Source organism: Phalacrocorax carbo, chromosome 12 (genome assembly GCF_963921805.1).
Source record: "Phalacrocorax carbo chromosome 12, bPhaCar2.1, whole genome shotgun sequence".
Classification (NCBI taxonomy): domain Eukaryota; kingdom Metazoa; phylum Chordata; class Aves; order Suliformes; family Phalacrocoracidae; genus Phalacrocorax; species Phalacrocorax carbo.
The window spans coordinates 18,539,079-18,559,071 of record NC_087524.1 but is presented as its reverse complement, the minus strand read 5'-3'; the positions used below and the strand labels follow the sequence as shown (position 1 = coordinate 18,559,071).

Sequence of the window (19,993 nt, the reverse complement as noted above, 5' to 3'; positions counted from 1 at the left end):
TGTGCAGTATATGGGCCAGTCATCACCCTAATTTGTTTACATTTTCCGGAACAATTGCAATTCAACAGAAGTCTAATATTGTGAGTTATTGTTGTATAAAATGACATGCTAAATACAGACAAGCTTTAGGTTTGATAGCTTTCTTGCTAAAATTGAAATCCAGGAATGATCAACAGGCTATCTGCAACACAAGTCCTGGTGGTTGCCCAGTAAGGACACAGAGGACTCCTGATACCCTTTTTCGGCAACGCTTATCAGAGCCATGGTGGTAGCATTCTATGCAATTATGCTTATCCCATTGAAAAAAAAAGGGGGGTGGAGATTGATAAAGAACTTAAAGATAAGATGAAGAATGTGGTATGGAAGTGAGAAAGATGGAAAGAATATTACAGGAAAAGATGGAGAGTGATAATGCAGTAAAACAAAAAGAGAAAGTTTCCCTGCTGCTGATAAATCCAAAATTTGTAATGATTCATTAGTTCATTTGAATTATAACCCTCAATCTTTTAATCTAACAATCTGAAAAGCACACAGCTAGAGGTTCATAAAATGTCGCTTCCTGAATAAAAGATTAAGTAAAAGTCTGCAGACCCCTTGTTCAAACAATCCCTGTATTACAGAGTCTTCCATTTTTGAATTCTCATCCATTTTTTGTACCAAAGGTGCAACTCGTTCCTGAGCAAATTTTGTCACTGTAATGAAGAGAAGAAAGAAAGAGTGTAAGTATTCTAACACCCTACTTGAAGATCAATGTAACAGTAATACGGGATTTCTGACAGGTTACGCATGTATTCACTGACTCTCCCAGGCAAGTTAATAAAAGGACAAAAAGCTGCCCAAGTGAAACAAGGTAATGTGCCACAGGGCTCCATTATAATTTCTTTCTGAACTCAGCTACAGCGCTCTAAACCAAAACAAATGCTTCCTATAAATTCAGAAACTTTGAAAGCATCTCAGCAACATTTATGTAACATGAGTTGACCAAAAACATTATAGAAAATTAAATTACAGTATTTAAATATTTCAAATACACCCCTTGTTTTGTTATTTGTATCTTATTTCTTTATAAATTAAAGCTGCAGTTTGGGAAGATGGTCTCAGGCTTTAACACATGATATTTTGAGTGGACAAAGTCCTACAAATAAGATGGTTCCTGTTTAACTGGAGCCTTTTATAAGCTCTTTCCCAGATGTGCAGGTCCTCTCTCTTTCACCTTTGCTCTGAGGATTCCTTTTCAAACACTGTCTTCCTCGTGCAGGCCTGGCTGCATGGCAGACACGTCACATCTGCCACCATTCTGTGTATACCTGAAATATCTGAAAAACAGCTCGAGCAGCTAACTGTAGCTGAACTAAACACTTTAGAAAGGGCACAAGTCAATGCCAGGCAACTTCACTTCTGCTAGAGCAACAGTTTTAAGCAGTTAATATGTATTTATGCAGAATAAACTGCATTTTAGTATGTGGAACTGTGCTATGGGAACATGGAAAAAGAACATTATGTTCCCTCCCTTGTGAACTAAAGCAGTTTTAACATGAACTATAGTTAAACAGCAACTATAATTAAATAACAAAATTTTTTAGCTAAAATGTCCCTTCTGATGAGACATTTCTGAATTTTAACCACACAGATAATAGGTACCCATATTTTTCAGCATCGACTCCTCTTCGGTGAATGTTTGAAGCGGAGCACAGACAACCCCATCACTGGCAAGATTTGGCAGAAGTTCTGATTTGGAGGATCTAAAGACACACGGAGAAGACCTCCAAGGAGCCAAGTATGCTGGCAAATTTCTTTTCAGCTGTCGACAATAATAAATACGGAATATGCAAACAGTTAATAGAATTTGTAGTTGTATGCAGATAGCAATACCCAGTGTTTTTATTCAGTAAGTGAATAGGAAATATAACTTAAATTCAATGTCTGGTTTGAAAGTTTTTTAAAAACTATAACCCCCCCAGTGCCCTAAATGAAAATATCCTTTAATTACTCTTCTTTTAACCTCAAACAGTTTCTTTCTGGAAGTCTGCTAACACAATGTTATTCTACAAAGTATTAATGAACATTAATTTTAGTCAATTTCGGTGTTTACAGCAAATAAACCCTGCTAACAGTATTTGTTTTTATAGATGGTTTTGCAAGTCTGCTGCAACATTCATAGCAGTAAGTATATATTTTGATAGAATTAGGATCTTCACTAACAAATATAACAAGAGTAAATGTGAAATAGACATACAAATGTTCTTTACAGAAGACCTGTCAACTTCAATGACAAACTTTGCTTTCTCCCTGGTTTTCTAAAGCAACTCTTGTTTCTAAAGCAATCTGACAGCATGTCATCTGGATTATTGGTACTTTGCTGTGAAAAGACATAACTTTTAACATCACTGTGGATTTTTGTATTCAAACTGAGTTCTTATCCACCACTTAATGATTTTCAGAATGAGCATGCATTTCATAGACAAAGCCCTGGCATTTGAATGTTTCTGTATAGTTGATTTCTATATAGTTAGTTTAAATCCTATAGTTAGTGTGTTGATAGTACTATGTAACTAATAATTAATGTGTCCTATTTGGTTGATTTGTTGAAAAAGTACAGAAAGGAACTAAAATTGAGTAATCTGTGCTTAACCTCTCCTCATTTGTCCATGATATGCAACAATTTCAAATTATGTCAAGGAGAATTGTTATCCAAACAGAGCAGAAGTATTACAGTGCATTTTACTGTATGGGGAATGGCATTAAGCTTATATGGCAAAAGTCACAAAAATGAACAGAACAGACCATGGCTTCTGGGAGCAAGATATGCATAGTGATTGTCAGGTGGGTGAACACAGATACTGTGACGGTCAATTGGTTTTGTACCTTGGAGAACTATAAAAACTTCATCAAGTAGATAACAGCAGGCTTTAGAAAGGAATACATTTGGTTTAAAAGTTAATATACTTTCTAACCACAGAATAATTTCTTAGGATTTTTTTTAAAGTTAGCATAATCAATATGTCTCAAAAAGTAACAGGCTAACAGTAGCTAAACTGCTGCAAAATGTATTCCTGAAAAGCAGTACCTAAAAAAGAAGCACAGTTTGACTGATTGATCTCAAAAGAGGCAAGACAGAAATATGGCTTTGCTCTCATAGCTCCCCAAACCCAACTTATTCTGTGGCTAATGTCTACAGATCTTTGCTACAGATTTCTGTCACATTTACTGTCAGTCTAAAGTGTGGAGATGTTAATGTCTTACCAAGACAACTGCTGACAGAAACCCCCAGTAGAGACACAGCTGTGCCATAACAACAGCATATATATGAGCATATGCCTGCCAACATACACTTTTGTCAGCACCCACTCTTAACACCATAGCGAGCAGACTGACCAGCTGTGCAGTAACCAGACTGCTACTGAGCTCACAGAACGCAGGACAATTTTGCAACGCCCACTGTGATAGCAGCATTCCTCAAAAAACGGCAGAAACTTTGGGGTCAGGAAGTAAAAATTCCTTTGATCCTTCTAATAATTCACCCACTTTCATGTTGGCTTTCAACACCTGTCATCTCCCTGGCTGAAGAACTGATGTAAAACACATATACGGTCTTCTTTTGTCTTAGGGACAAGATGCGTAAGTCTATTACAGTAAGGAAACTCCAACTTCAGGACAACCAGTCATGCATGACACAAACCAAAAAGTGGTGATACAGAAAATAAATATTGCGGTGCACATTCAATGTTCATTCACATTCAACACCCCATGTCACATAAAGCAAGTGGGGCTGCTTCATGATTACAAAGTTTGGATGATCAGCAATAGCTGCAACACTTTTAAATGAAAACTCAGTTACTGGAGTCACCATAGGTTTTAACAGAGAAACAAAGAATGAGTTGCTTGAGTAGAGATAAAATCCAAGGCAACTGTGTTTTGGAAGCTGTCAGTCTGGGATGGATTATTCACAGAACATCCAGCTATGGTAGGGTCACTCAACACCCAGACGTGCAAGACTATTAAACATCCACCTGCATAAGTCCATATTCTTAGCAAGGTCTGAGAAAGAAAAATCTAAGTATACACACACGCGCGTATATATTTAACACAGTATGCTTCCCGAGCAGTTACAGGATTATAAATCACACATAATTCCTGCTTCTTCCACTACTTCATTTCCAAGTACAAAGAAAAGAGCATTTTTCTTTCATGGTGGCACAACCAAAGATGGATCACTGAGAATATTTCACCAATACTGACCAAGAGCTGCCAAGAAAAATGCACTGTGCCTTTTTAAGAACACAAAACTGACTGAAAAGCTGCAAGTAAGTATGCTTAGTAGGCAATAAACCAGTACTGTTGAACAACAACTGGTAGTACTCTGGGATTACCTGCACTTTCATTTGATGGCACTTGACATTTGGACGTAGAATTACTGACCACACAGGAGAACATATCACTAAATGCATGCACAGGACTCTGCCCCATCCAAAGCCACAAGTACAGATTTTATAGACCACAAAAAACCAGACAGATTTAATGAAAGCTGGAAGTTGGACAAACTAGATTAAAAGCAGCTCAGCAAGGTCAAGCACAAGTGCCCAGGGCTGTATTGGCTGAGGTGGCCTGCAAACAGCCTGGGGAGCAATCAGAGGTTTTCAAACACCATAAACAGCTCAGTGCTTGTTACAGGTTACAGCCCTTGCGGCAGGCCTGCTGTGATGCCACAGGTTTCGAGAAAGTTAGCGCTGAGGTAAATGTCCCTTAGCTCACTTTGCCTCCCTCCCCCTCAGTGGAAACCACCCCAGGGTCTCCCCCTTGCCCAGGGTTTTCACTTGGAGGGTCTTCCACTGCCACCAACCCACTTGAGAGCGGCAGAGAAAGGTGTCCTACGGTGGCAGGAGAAACAAAGTCAGCCCTTAGCATACATACGCAGACACGGTTTGATAAACGCTTGTTTGATACCTGGTTGACATGGCACTAGAGGGCAAGAGGAATATTCCTAACAAGGTTACCTTGGAAAGTCATAAAACCACTAGGATGGCCCCAAGGGACGGGACCTACATTGGCAACACCCCCACATGTACACCAGAGCGAGTAATAGCACAGTGCAGAAATTACTTTATTTTGGCATTTAGATTAAAAAAAAAAAATCAAGTCACTACATTATTGTTTACATATTTATTCTCAGAAGTCATGCAGTCATATAGTACTACTAACTTTCAGATAGTTATTTAAAGCAAAAACACCATACTCAAAATCTTTGATACTGCTTCCCTGCTTTTTTCCCCTCTTTTTCTCTAGGTAATGTAATGATTTATGCTGCTACAAGATTCAGACTGCCTGCCCTACTAAACATGTATTTGAAAACTGGTTTCTGGGTTGCTGATAACATTGATTTTCCTGTTTATCTCAATCCTTACCTCCACCTCAACTCTTTAAAGATCAGTTCTTTTGGTCTCTTGTTTGTTTTACAATCTAAACCAAGATTTTAATGCTAGTGGACCTGGCAGCAGCATTAAAATACAAATAAATAAAAGGCCAAAGCAATGTATTTTCCTAAGCTCACTCCGCTTTCCTTGATGACTTCCACCCCTGTATCCATCCTCACTGGCTCCCAGACAGCTCCTATTTCTCAGCTGAGAAGCTCCATCACAAGAAGCTTGCTCGCCCTCGTTTACGGGGTTGGTTTTCTTTATTTCGGTTGTCACCACACACCCACAAGCTGCCATGAGAAAGTCCCAGGTCAGCGTGTCTTCTCACTCTGCACAGAAAAAGCATATGTGTGGCACAAACCCAGGTGTTCTGCTTGTTTCCTTTGCCTTTTGACTACCCCTACAATACCACAAGTCTCTTGTCAATTTGGCTAAGGAGACATCGGAGCACCTCTGCTGCTCCAGCTGTGCTGCCTTCTCACAGGCGTATCAGCCGCGGGCTGCTCCCACTACAAGTCCTTTCACAAGACCTACAAGAGCTTTTCTTAGCAAGGAGTTACCCAATACCACCCCTCCGTACGAAAACACGCACGACAGAAGGCGAAGAGGGCTTTCCAAACCCACCCTCACCCCCTGCAGAGCTGCACTGGAACCGACCGAGCGGACCCGGCACCTCCCCAGAGACCGGCGCCCCGGAGCCGCCCGCTCCCTCAGGCGCCCCCGGAAGGAGAGGGGAGCGGGGAACCCACCCCTCTCCCGCTCCCTCGGGCACCCCGCTTCACCTTCCCGCAGCTCCTCAGCCAACCGCCCGCCGCCGCCATGTTCCCGCCCGTACCGCCCCCGCGTCGCCAGGGCCACCGGCGCGGTCTCGCGAGGCTGGGGTGGGCCGGGCCGGGCGGCGGGAGGCATAACAAACATGGCGGCGCCGGCGGCAGCGGGCGGCGGCTGCGGCGCGGCGCGGGGTGGCGGCGGTGAGTAGCGCCCTCTTACCGCTACTCCCCCGCCGTGAGGGGACGTGGCGGTAGCGGCGGCGCGGCCCCGCACACCCTTCCCTTCCCCGGGGCAGCGGCGGTGGCCGTGGCCGTGACACGCCTGCCCGGCGGCCGCGGGGTCTCCGCCAGGGCCTCCCCTTGACGTGAGGGAGGGGCGGCTCTCGGCTACTCGGGTGGGGGGAGCCACCCGTGAAGGCGGCGTGGGTCGGGGAAAGGGGGAGGAAACGCGGGGGCTGTTCGTTCAGCGTCTGGCGTGGGAAGGGGGTGGCGGAGCAGCCGGAGGTTTTCCGCGGCTGGTGACAGGTCGCGGGGCTCGGCCCGGCAACAGCCAGCGCTGCCAGTCCGCGCCCTTCCCACGCGCGAAACTCCTTCAGAGGAGGGGGGCTTGGTTTGAGCTGGGGATCCCTCCGCCTTCGTTTCGTTAATTTTAACTCGTCTGTACTGGAAAAGATGAGGGCTTGTGTTGAGTTTGGGATCCTTCCTCCTTAATTTAATGAATTTTAAGTCATTTGCGCTGGAAAAGATGAGGCTCGGGCAGAGAAATCCCCCCCTTTTTTCCTTAATTCTTTTAAAACGGGATGCATACCTGTGCTCGTAGTCGTGTTATTTTATTCTCTTGTAATTACTGCAGTATGAGTTCTTACCGTGTGTGTTAAACTTCTGCTTTTACTGTGTCTGAATTCTTTAAGCAAAATATGTGTAACGCCTTTCATTATAGCATAAACTATGGCGTTCCTTAGACAATAAATATATATCAGTACTGTAACTAGTGTTAAATCCAGCAGTTGTGCATGTGTCAAAAATGAGTAACCAATATTCTGCCCATCAGTGGATAAAGCTGGAGAAGATGTAGTTGTCTGTGTAGAAAATGTATGTGTATTGCAAGTACGTGTGCAGTTCTGTATCATGTACAAATGCAGTTCTGTATAAGTAGAACTTGAGGGACATCTGGTGTGATCAGCCTGTTCGAGTGCATGAAACACGAGCTGCTCTGCTCAGGTTCTAATAATTAAAACTGCATTTACTAGTTTGCAGTAGCGACATAGCAAGCATCTGATCTGTATCCTTCTTCCCTGAAAAAGGGAGCTGCTGGTTGTATAGCTATGAAAAATACCACATAAAATCACAAAAAGTTCTTCTGTGCATGCAGACATAGAGGATTGAAGCAGTTGTTACGTTTTGGCGATTTACCTACATTGACATTTAAAAAAATGAACAATGAATGTTCTCAAATTAAATCAGTGAGGTAGAAAAAGGAAGTTTTATGCAGTTGATCCCTAAAATAACATCTTTTCCCCAACCAGATTTTTCAAATTTTGTGCAATGTTCTTTAAAAATTAGATATTATAAAAGTAATGGATCAAATAGGTTTTTGTGTCTTGTACAGAATTACACAGATTCTTCTGTGAAAATATGGACATTTAGCATTGTTTCATGTTGAACCATTCAATATTTAGAATGGTTTAATTTAAAATTGTTATTTCTTATTATAATTTGGTAAAAGCTGCACCAGTCAGTACTCTACATTTCATTGCCCTATATCTCTCTTTCGTATCTATAATTCACATCGTCGTATCTTTGTTTTATTGCAGGAGACACCAACAAATGGAACACAAATTAACTTAAGCCTACACGAGGCTGGTGATACCTGAAAGAGGGTAGGGAAAATTGATATGTAAAGATGTGTTCAGGAGTAACTTAATGGTGATAATAATGATAATATCTGAGTGCACTTAGGTATGATGTGAACAAAGATACTCATCTGGATGCCAAAAAAATGAACTAACACTTGTAAATAACTTTGAAAATACAGGAGAATGTGTTTAAAAGTAGTCTTGAACTCAGGACTTGAGTTTTTGTAGGTCACCTAATGTTTTGTTTAGTGGCTACTGGAGAACAGATATTCTTATTGAAAACGTAGCATTATAAATTATTTCTGATTGTAATCTTCAGGAATAATAACGTGCCTGACTCACTGGCCTCTTTCTAACTGAATCCTAAGTTCTGTTTTCACAAATTTTTTTTGCAAATTTGCAATTTGCAAATTCATTGCAAAATGAGACTCTAGAGGTTTGTCCAGAAAAGAGCATGACCACTGACTTCTAGTGAATATTTTTATTATTTCAATGCAAAATAATGAAAGGGATTAAGGATTTCATGCAGGATAGGAAACTACAATTTTGGGAGAACTATGAAATACTGCTTTCTATAAGGCTTCTTTCCATCTTTGCTAACCAGTGACATTCAGTTGGTTTCCCAAAATAACTGACTTACTCAACTTGCATTTTTTGGAGCCACATGTTCACTATTCAAAAAATCAGTGAGATAGAAGTGTCTCTCAGGGAGATACACAAAGGAGTGGATGCAGTCTTTGAAAAGTTTTTCTGGAAGTGTAATGGTTTTAATAAAACTTAGAGCAGTAGAGTGTTAGAACCTGTCTTTCAATATTTTTTTTCCAAGTATCTTTCTTACAACTTGGGGGTGGTTGGGAATTAAAATGGACTTACATTTCTTTTTTTTCTCCTCCCAGGGAAAGTAGAGAAGCTGTGCTTTGTGCTTTCTATCTGACGTGTTGGGAGTACATTTTGGAGTATGTTTGCTACTTAGCAGGGGACTGAAATTCAGGTATGATCCGTTTAATCAAAATCAACTTGCCTTTTTTTTTTTTTTTTATTACATCATTTTATCTAATTGGATATTTCCCTATGTTACTGTTGCTGAAAACGGTTTCCCCAGTAGTATGTTTGGTGATCTTTAATGAGTTAAAAATTAAAAAAAAATAATTCTTGTGGTTGTTAGTTTGTGCATTGAGTCATGCTGTATGATAAAAGTAATCCTTCACTTAAAAAACAAACAAACAAATAGAACCAAAACCCAAACTTGTTTTTATGAATGCATTTTAATTCAATGACGTTTTTGTTTTGAAAATGTTTTTCCTTCTAGGCACAAGAGGTTGTAAACATAAAGGGTGAATATGGGTGAAAAGAAGCCAGAACCTTTGGACTTTGTAAAAGATTTTCAGGAATATCTTACACAGCAGACTCACCATGTGAATATGATTTCTGGATCAGTTAGTGGCGACAAGGAAGCAGAGACTCTTCAGGGAGGTAAGCTTATTTCAGTGCTATCAAATTTTATATTTTTGAGAATGACTGCATGGTTCACATTCTAGATAATTCTGCAGACTACTACAGTTGTATGGAAGTGTTTCTGATAGTTTTCACATCACAAAGGATGTGTACGTACCTTTGTTTTAATCAGGGTATGTTCTTTTAGTTGTGTATATTTAAAGGCCAAGGGGGTAGAGAAGCAGAAGGTACTTGACATATTCTCACAGCGCAATACATAGTATCCCACTGACTGTTGACTGAAATCTCTGTTGCATTATTCACAGCTGGGACAGAAGGTGATCAGAATGGTCTGGACCATCCTTCTGTTGAAGTTTCACTGGATGAAAACTCAGGAATGTTAGTGGATGGGTTTGAAAGGACATTTGATGGAAAGTTGAAGTGTCGATACTGCAACTACGCCAGCAAAGGAACAGCACGGCTCATAGAGCATATCAGAATTCATACAGGTATGACATATTCTGCAGTGCTTTGCTGTGAGACATTGTGGTATTAACTCGATGTTGCGATTTGCACGGGAGGAGTTCGTATCTTCAAGCGGTATGATAGTTCTTAGAGTTACTCAACAATTAGAACTGGTTTTTGGATTTTTTTTTTTAATAGACTATTTTTTAAAATATGTGCTATGTACCTGTTGAAATTATGCAAATTCCTACTTATATTTATTATAGCAGACTACTGAATTTGAAGTAACTATATAGGGGAGTAAAGTCTACCATGAAAGCATCAGTGTGAATTGAAGAGCCCTAAACGTAACTTTTAGTTTTTCCTCGCTAATCAGAAAAGTGAAGTGCCACATGGAGATTTGTAGGGGCTTTTCCTCCTCTGTTGCTTAGCTATGAAAATATTCCTGTTTTGTACAACATCCTAGGTGTGGAAATACAAAACAAAGTAATAAGAGCAAAGTTTTCTTATGTCCTCACATTTGAATATTCTGCCAATATCATCAAATAAGTGATTAATATTAGCAATGAAAACAAACAATACTTGCTGTGGCTTGTTTAAGAGTGTTTGTCGCTGTTGAGCTTGTAAAGCTGAAAAGCAAAACTCACAGTAAAGGTTAGAATATCTTAAACTGTTCATGAAGTCAGCTCCGACTTCTTGGCAAATGAGACAAAACAAACAAAAGGTCCTTGTGACTTTGGTGCCTGCTGAGTATGTTAAACTGATACAGACTTTATGGCTATTAACTAGAGTAATAAGAAAAAAATTTGTTTCTGCAAAAAATGGAAGTTCTACAGGTTTCCAGTTTGGTGTGGGCTGTCCCAAAAACTTCTAAGTGTATCATTTCAGTGGTCTTGGGTAGGTGGCATTCTGGGACTCACTTTGAAGGAAACGTACTGTTGTAACTTGGATGTAATTGTATCTCTCTCTAGGTACAGTTATTGTTAGGTTCTGACTTTGCTTCTACACAGTAACTCCCAGTATGCATTTTGAGGAAGTCTGTCCTCCTTGGACTGGCCTGGTAGTGTTGGCTTGTTTCAACAAGGTGACATGGGATAGAAAATGGCAACCAGCTAGAAATTGGAATATTCTGAGGTTCAGACCCTGGAGATCTTGTAAATTCTTCTCTTGTGCTACCGTGAGCTACCTCTGTCTGTAGCTGTTGCTGTTTTCAGATTCCCAGTGGAAATTTTGGGTAGTTTCAATAGTGGATAAAATACTGTGGCTTGTGTGCTGGCATTGGACACTGTGTTAACGCTGTGGTTTGCTGCAGATCTGCAAAGCCATTACAGCTTCACCTACCATACCTCATATGGTATGTGGAGAACAAGAGGTGTTTTTCTTTCAACAGCTTTCCACTGTGCAGTGCTATTTTTGAGCTTGTGAAATGTGGGTCACGTAGTGGGAGAAGCTGTACTGCAGACTTAATGCAGTTCACTATAGCACTTTAGGATGACTTTTACATGGTACTTAAAGATGTAAAAGTAACATAAACTTGAAAATTTCACATCTTTTCATTAGCATATAGCTATTGCCATCTCAAAACTTGCATCCCCAAGCCCACAGTTAACTACTGGCCAGTTGTCAACATGAGCAGATGGGCTGCTAGAGCTGTGATGGGAAACATAAATTACTGCTGGAAGATGTTGGTATTGTGCATTTGCTGATTCTTGATGTTTTTGATGGCTTTGGTGTGTGTGGCGTTCCTCAGACAGAATAACTGAAGCAATGTGTTGTTAAATATCAAATGTCATAAATTTTTAGACATTCTAGAGAGCAAAAAAATAAAATCTTCCTTCTTTAAGTATCAAAATGTGTGTACTGGCATAGTGTCAACATTACTTCTCTTACTCTAGGAAATTGCCTACCTTTTGGATGCTCCCAGATTCTAGGTTAAGAGTTCTTTTGTGTTTTCAGAATGTTTCTTATCCTGCAGCTACCTTAGGAGTAGAGGTCGCTAAGTGGCTAGAGGTAGCAAACAATACAAGTGGCAGATTACGAGCATTTCAGCAGGGTCGTAGCATACTATATACAAAAGCAAGAAAGATTCCAACATTATTCCACCTCAAAAATTGCGGTGCTGAGAAATGTCCTCAAAAATCTCTGAGCCAGTTGTTGTTATTCAGAAGCAAACGTTCCATGAGCTACACAAATTTGGTTTTGAGGGCAAGGTTTGTGCCTTGACTAACATTTTGAGTTGTTTCTTACAGCTGTAGTGTATGATGTTGTTAGCATTTTGCCAGAAGAATGGAGCTTTTCCTGTGGGGTGACTATTGTCTCAGTGCTGCTGCAGGTATTCCCATTATCAGAGGGTACATGCATGACTCATTTGATCAAAGAAACTTGCACAAAGGTGCTAGGAAAAGGTAGCCAAATCAAAGGCATGCATCGCTCTACTGCAAAATCATGCAGGCTGAATTATTTCTGTTTCAGGAAGCTAGCTAGCACTGAGAGAGGGGTACGGGGGTGTCAGCCTACTGCATGCCAAAGAGCTTCAGTAATCTGGATGCAGCTTTGCACAGCAGACCCTTTATAGCCAGGTTACTGATTCAAACATGTCTGATGCCTAACAAAATACCAGTAACTGTACAAAGATAACAGTTCATTTCCTTATAGCAGTCTGGTCAGTTTTGTAATACAGACAAAAATCTCCGGCTGCCAGAGGCCTTTTTCTGTATAGTTGCCCCTTTGCCTGCAATGCATTCCATATCCGTAATTTTAATATAGTGCTGCATGGTGTCCTGATGGCTGCACCATTCTGGCATTACCTTAATGGCTCTTTGGAAAGTCCTGCTTTGTTTCTTTGTACGGAGACTGGGGACTCCAGAACAAGGAAGGGTTTGTTTGGTTTGCTTTTCCTGGCTTTTTTTTTTTTTTTTTTTTTTTTTTACTTAAGGGCAAGGAGATCCAAGACCTGAGTGTAGTTTTGCTCCAAAGCATGTGAGGAAGTGTGACAAAGGCATACGGGTTGGATTGTGTGGACTAGGAAGGCTCAGAGTGACTGAATCATCATTAAAATAGGGAAGTGATAGCTGACTAGTAGCTTCAGTAAACAGGTAATGCATCCTGGATAACATGTAAGTGCAGCAAGGTATCTGCCAAAATAACTATGACCCAGGCATGATCACGCAACCATTATTAAGTACAACTTGCTGCAGAATTATCTTTATGCCAAGTCTGACAGCAGTGTAATTAGTAGTTCACCAGCTGTGTTGTATTAAGGGTGTGCAACATGGGATGCAAATCTTTACCTCTGTGTAACCAGTCTGGAATGAAATAAGACCATTCAGATTGCCAAGTTCTTTGTGGATACAGGGAGTTGGTCAGTCTTCTACATCAGTGTTTGTACCAAATCTCCAGATCTTCACTCACACACATATATGTATTCATACATGTATGTGCTTATTAAGAAATCATGGTTTCAGTTGGTGCAAATAAGACACTTAAAAATTTTTATGCTACCTCTGTCCTCTTGAAGAGCCAGTGATGTAGGGAAAAAAAAATCTACCCAGTACCCTAGGTTGTGATTCCAAACTGTGGGATGCTCCACATGGGAAGGGCTCTCTGAGTCCATCACAAGCCATCTTACGGGGTCTGCCCAGCTCTTGCAGTGTAATAGTGGCCCTCGCTGCATTCAGATCTCTGGCTTTTACAGTCGTTCTAGATGGATTTTGAAAGCTACAAAACAGATGTATTGCCCTGTATTTAAAATAGTAAAAAATGCTTAAAAAAACCAACCATAAAGGCTGAAGAGAAGGAGCCCACTCATATTTTCCTTTTTAGAGTTTGTCGTGCTGTGTGGCAAGAGAATCAGTTGCACAACGGTCATGTAGAAATCAGCCTGGCATTGTAGATAGGAAGATAAGGTGGTGTTTCATTTCAGCACCTGAACACACATCAAATCCTTTAGGCATTTCTAACATTGCAGACCTGGATCTAAAAACTTCTATTAGATCATTCTGTGAAAGGAAAATCGAAACTCCAAAAGTATTGTGTTACAAATGTGTTGGCCTGTAATTCTGTTTGAAAGTCTTCCACATACTTCTAAAAGAGTTAATGTGAATCTAAGTATCGTTTAATAGAAGCGCAAAGTTCTACCTATCAGAAAGGAGGCTATTGGGTACTACCATGCCTGCGAGAGCACACAGCTGTCCAGGGATTAGCCAGCTTTCATTTTCTTTAATAACTCTTTAGCCACAGGATGCTTTTTCAAAATTCAGTTCTGGAGTGAATGCATGTGTACGTGGGTTAAATAATAGTCCCAGGATGTTTAAAAGTAGGAATGTTTGGAAGTGTCGAAAGGAGACCCTCCCTCCACGTTAAGGACAGTTATTAAGAATGATGACATTTTGGTGCTACATCCCTGTAGCCAACTCTTACAGGTGAGGTAGGGTTTGGATCCAGTTAAGAGCACCACACAAACATCATTGCATTCAGTCCATGGCATCATTGCTGCAATTCCTAGTCAGGTTGCCTGATACACTAATTCTGGTCACATTTTTGCTCTTACGCTTACTATCACTTGGGTGAGACAGAGATGTCTAAATTTACTGCACTCTTCCACCAAATTCCCAGCTAAACTCAAGGCTGGCGGTGACTCCAAAGCTGAACTGCTTGATTAGCAGCTCCCAGTTTGCTACTTTCTGTTCCATGAAAAGCCTTTTTCAAGCACTTTGAGATGCTGTAGTAGAATCTGTTTTAATTTTCCAGGTGAGAAGCCACACAGATGCCATTTATGTCCCTTTGCATCAGCTTACGAACGTCATCTGGAAGCTCACATGCGATCGCATACTGGTGAAAAACCATACAAATGTGAATTGTGTTCCTTTCGCTGCAGTGACAGAAGCAACTTATCTCACCACCGCAGGCGCAAACATAAAATGGTGCCAATCAAGGGTACAAGGTCTTCCCTAAGCAGCAAGAAAATGTGGGGGGTTTTGCAGAAGAAGACCAGCAATTTGGGGTACAGCAGAAGAGCATTAATTAATTTGAGTCCACCTTCCATGGTGGTTCAGAAACCAGACTACCTTAATGATTTCACGCATGAAATCCCAAATATCCAGACTGAAGCGTATGAGACCATGACAAAAACAACCCAGAGCAGTGGGCTGCCAAGAGACCCACAAGACCTCATGGTAGATAATCCTTTAAACCAGCTCTCTACATTAGCTGGACAGCTATCTAGCTTGCCACCTGAAAACCAAAATCCAGCCTCTCCTGACGTCGTTTCCTGTCAAGATGAAAAGCCTTTCATGATACAGCAGCCTGCTGCACCTGCCGTAGTCTCAGCTGTGTCAGCAAATATCCCTCAAAGTTCATCTCCGACCAGCCCAGATCCTCGCCCTACACACAATCAAAGGAACTACAGTCCCGTGGCAGGTCCCAGCAGTGATCGCAGTGCGCACACCAGTACTCCCAGCATAAGTAACAGTCAGCCAAGTACTCCTGCTCCAACCCTTCCAGTCCAGGATCCTCAGCTCCTGCATCACTGCCAACACTGTGACATGTACTTTGCGGACAATATCCTTTATACTATTCACATGGGATGTCATGGATTTGAAAATCCATTTCAGTGCAACATATGTGGGTGTAAGTGTAAAAATAAGTATGACTTTGCTTGCCATTTTGCAAGAGGCCAACATAGTCAACATTGACTGAGAACGTGCTTTCTTTAGTTTTTTAATGTATTACAGTATATTTTTCATACTTGCTGAAGGAAAGCTTGCACATTCCCGTAAGGATTCTTCACGTTAATCAGTTCGACAAAGGAGGCAAATTCATTTTTATGTTGTCGTAAAACTTGCCAGGGAAATTTTATATAAGATGTGGTCGATATTATATATGTAGCCTTTCAAAAAAGCTGAGAGTGCTATAAGAATTGGAATGCATTTACATGTTTTGGTTGCTAAATTTAAGTTGCTTGCACTTAATCCCAATAAACATGCTACAAATGTAGGCGCAGAGCGTATGTCCAGAAACACAGGGTGCAATTATGGTACTATTTACTAGACAAGACAGAATGTATTAACCATAAAATATGAAAGGTTAATGCAATGACACCTATGTTACTTTGGAAACATACCTATCCTTAAAAACTTTGCTACTGCTCCAAACTGGAAAAACCAACAGAAGCAACTTTCACATACAAAATCAGTTTGATGTAAAACTTGCTTTAATCTGTTTTAATAATAATATTTTGCTTCGTATAGCCTATACTCTTCATGCTCAGGCTCAAACACTAATTTATTATTTTTAAAACTCATCACAAAACTAGAAGATAACAGGTTATTGTGAATGAACCTCCAGTAGAAAAGGGAAAGAGTTAAAAGCTTGTCATTCACTAGTTACACAAAGGAAAAATTAAACATGACACCTTATTTTAAACTACACTTACTGAAATTTTACGTCGTTCTTTTAAAAAGGATATAATTTTTAAACAGTCATGAAAAAAGCTTGTAGAACTAATATATATTCCATGAGATTTTTAACTGCCTTAAACTAATTTGTACAGATGTTTAAAATTTGCACAATTAGACTTCTGTCCTGCTGATGGGAGTTCTAATAGAAAGAAGAGGTTTACAAATTAAAAATACTTTGTTCAGTTTTATCTTGGGCCAAGCTACAGCTGATAGGTTGCTTGTATGTTTGAGAGTTGTATAATCTAGTTTATTGTAAACTAGATTACCACAGCTAACTTGGAAGTCAGTTGCTTGTGTCCCCTCCCCCGGATATGTTGTCCTTTTGCTGTGCTGGAAATTCGGGGAAGGGATTCTGGGTTTTCCGCACTCTTTGCATGGTAGGCAAGGGAATGCTGGCTGACAGCATTTGAAGTCATTGTGACTAATATCAGAGGTGGCAAATGGTAACTAAAGATGGACCCGAAGTCCACTGCACGTGTTTGGGTTTTCTTATACTGTACATCTTACTTTAGAAGCACCTAGGCTAACAGACAGGCACTTTAATAGGAACCTAAATAAACCATCCCAGCAAAATGAATAAAAGCTCTTAATGTGTTACACAGGAATTTGTAATGTTTAAAAAAAGTGAAGAATTGTTACTTTTCCCATTCTTAGACATGCACTTTTACCTTAGTTTATTTTACTTGAGACAAATTAAAGCTTCCCTTATCTATTCCCCCTTTACTATCAGAAAAATATGGTAGCAAATATGTTTTGTTAAAAGCAGGGGGATTTTACTAATGTTCTGCAAGTCAGAGGCTGGAATCTGCATAGCAAATGTGTGGCTTATTCAAATTTATATTGTTACAGGAGCTAAAGCTTTCTGAAGCCAGTGGAAAAACTTACAATGACCTCAGTGTAAGACCAATGCAGGAAAAACCACCCTTATGAGAATTTTAGCTTTAGAAGTAATTTTGACTTTAACAAATTAGAAGTCTGGGAGCTGAATAGCTTTCTCTCTACCTAACTTACCTGCTGTTGAATTTTCCATCCTTAAGTAACCAGCTGAAGGAACTGGATTCTCGGCTGCATATAGACTTGTGGTAGAGAGGTCAAAACTATGCATACGTATGTAATATGCACAGAATGATGCACATTTCATGTGTATGAAAATAATTCAATACATTGAAGTATTTCCAATGTAGAGAAGATGAAGGATAACACACTATCGCTCCTAAAAACAGTTTTGGTTTCAGGCCTGGTTCAAAATCTGTTTCAGCGGATTTGTAAAACAGAATGCAATTTCCATTTTTCTTAATGACACTCTTCATAATTCCAGAATATCTCTTGGCTTTATACTTTGAAAATTTATTTTATAGCAGAACTGCAACTCTGTGTATTATGCATAAACATCCAGAGTCCTTTATTTTAAGGACTAAAAGTCGGCTGAACTGGAATCCCGTTGGAAGTTACTGCTCCTGTACAGATTGTGTAATGTGATGCTTCCAGTCAAAGAATAATGCAGAGATGGTGGCTCTCTTTTGGTCATATATGGACACGTTCTGAAATCTAAATTTGGCTAAAATACGACATTAGAACTACAGAGCATTACAAATAGTAGTTCACAGAGGTAATTTTCCTTGCCTTTTGATAGGCGATGTAAACTTTTGTTGCGAGGCTCTAGCAATGCCAAGGAAACTTCTGAACTGGTGGTGCTCCAAGGAGCACCTCCCAAAACTGAGTGATGCCCATTAAAATCACCAAGTTCGCCTTGGTTTGCTGCTCGTCTTGGCATCGGCAGGGAGATTAACTCCAGTGTGCACAGATGTTTGAGATTTCATCCTTTCATTCCAATTACACGGTTTCTGATCCATTGGCAGTGCCTCAAAACATTATAGACTTTTCTTTTTATGTTGGCTCATGATTTGGCGAGTTATAAAAATGACTTCTGAACCATGATGCCCCTGAACGACATTTTAGGTAGAAGAAGTTAGGGCAGTAATAGAGGTAGCTGGTAGCAAGAGGAGGGCTGTGTGATCTTGCTGAAAAGGGGCCCTCACTTAGGAGGTGATCCTCTGTTGCGGGAGAATGTATGTTCTTAATATTAGAACTCAGTATGAAAAAAAATCTAACCCCAACCTCGCAAATTGTTGTTTAGAAGTATTTTAAAACTGCTGACTTAATATCGTTGTTCCTGCTTCAGAGTACCCAAGGAGAAGAAAGTTAGCTTCAACAACTGTTAAAAAACAGTTGATAAAACTGTTTTTCCTTCTCTCCCTGGTCTAGCTCCTGTTTGCGGAGGGGATTCTTGGGCAGCAGCAGGTTTTAGGCATTCGTTCTTTGATTCCACGGCCAGATCTGCGGTTGCTGACTGACCTGCTGACTACCCAGCCCTTCGCACAGGGTCCCCCGCTGGACTAGGGGTTCTTAATTTTTAAACCTAACACAGTGTCTCAGTTGTGCCCTGACTGTAACCACTTCCTTCTGTCTACTGAGTCACTCTGGAAGGTGTATTTCCACATCAGTTTTTCCTATTTTTTATGTACGATTTGCTCTAATTTAAAGACCAGGATTACTACTGGAAAATTGTTGTAGAGTGTGATCCTGACGATTCCCTTGCACAAGCAGGCCTCGCTCGGAGGCAGTGAGGGATGCTCGTTGGGAATTGCGGGATCGAGCCCGCCCTTGGGACTTTTCATACTGAATTCTGTGTGCTATGCTGCACTAACTTGGTTTTTTTAGAAAAAACAAATCCTTAGAAGGTGGTGATCAGCATTTTAACTTGTATTAAGAGGGAGGTTTGGGAATGAGCTGAAATTTTTCCATAGCTTGATTCTGTTAAGTTCTGTAGTTGCAAAACATTAACTTTGTGGGGTTTTTGTTTTTATTGTAATAGATTATTTTATAGATTTGTTGATACTCTTAACATGCACTATTTATAGTACTCTTAACACGGACTTATTATTTTGAGACTCGCTATTCCAATGAACATGCAAATATTAGACCGAAGATCCTGGTAGATTATCTCAGTTAATACTTAAACCAACCGTGAAGCAGCTAATAGGGAAAACTGGTTGTTTTTTCACAGATACAATGTTTAGATGAAGAGGATTTCGACATAAAATGTTGATTGGCATTTTAACATAAAACTCAGTGCTGGAAGACACGTTCCAACAGTGTTTCCTGCAAACTGATCTTTTGCTAATTGTCTTCTTCCAGAATGTTTGGGGTTGGGGGGGTGTTTGCTTTTTGTTTCTTTTGACGAAGGGAATGTAATTTAGAAGTCTTCACTGGCAAGTTTTCTATTAATTTTAAGCTTTTTTGAAAATCTACAGCAAATTGATGTTTTGCTGCAGGAAATCTTTTCCCTGCTGATGCTTTTTTCATTGAGCAAACTTTGCGTACGTGCTTCTAAGTACCTGCTTTGTTAATAATATGTATTTCAGTGTAAAGAGCATATTTTGTATGCAAAAATGAAACCTGTTAGAGTTGTAAAATAAATTTTGTGTAGTGAATGTTTTCAGATGACAAGGTTAACTCTGAAATAACTATATCTAGCGTAGTTCATGTTGTGAAGCTTTGCTTTTGTAAGATATGAATAAAATAACACTTTCTAA

At 40.1% G+C, this 19,993-nt stretch overlaps 2 protein-coding genes across 3 annotated transcripts in view; one reads left to right on the top strand and one right to left on the bottom strand.

The window, feature by feature from the left end:
* Positions 1 to 6,325, bottom strand: part of ACADSB (acyl-CoA dehydrogenase short/branched chain) — an 18,414-nt gene extending 12,089 nt beyond the window's left edge. Inside the window, exons 1-3 of one of the 2 annotated variants that reach the window (XM_064464339.1) lie at positions 6,197 to 6,325; positions 1,642 to 1,801; positions 592 to 692 (exon numbers count right to left, since the gene is read on the bottom strand). In XM_064464339.1, coding sequence (XP_064320409.1) covers positions 592 to 692; positions 1,642 to 1,801; positions 6,197 to 6,235 — 300 coding nt within the window. In that variant the 5' untranslated portion in view covers positions 6,236 to 6,325. The remainder of the gene's footprint in view (positions 1 to 591; positions 693 to 1,641; positions 1,802 to 6,196) is intronic. The other variant, XM_064464340.1, reaches the window with a different exon arrangement.
* IKZF5 (IKAROS family zinc finger 5) lies at positions 6,244 to 19,993 on the top strand. Its single transcript, XM_064464341.1, has 6 exons — positions 6,244 to 6,385; positions 7,999 to 8,064; positions 8,937 to 9,031; positions 9,350 to 9,513; positions 9,801 to 9,983; positions 14,689 to 19,993. Exons 4-6 carry the CDS (start codon positions 9,381 to 9,383, stop codon positions 15,630 to 15,632), a joined length of 1,260 nt encoding a protein of 419 aa, XP_064320411.1. The 5' UTR covers positions 6,244 to 6,385; positions 7,999 to 8,064; positions 8,937 to 9,031; positions 9,350 to 9,380; the 3' UTR covers positions 15,633 to 19,993.

Coding starts and splice junctions, on each gene's coding strand:
- IKZF5 (XM_064464341.1), top strand. CDS start 9,381: ATGGGTGAAAAGAAGCCAGAACCTTTGGACTTTGTAAAAGATTTTCAG. Junction 9,514..9,800: donor AGCAGAGACTCTTCAGGGAG/GTAAGCTTATTT, acceptor CATTATTCACAG/CTGGGACAGAAGGTGATCAG. Junction 9,984..14,688: donor GCATATCAGAATTCATACAG/GTATGACATATT, acceptor TTAATTTTCCAG/GTGAGAAGCCACACAGATGC.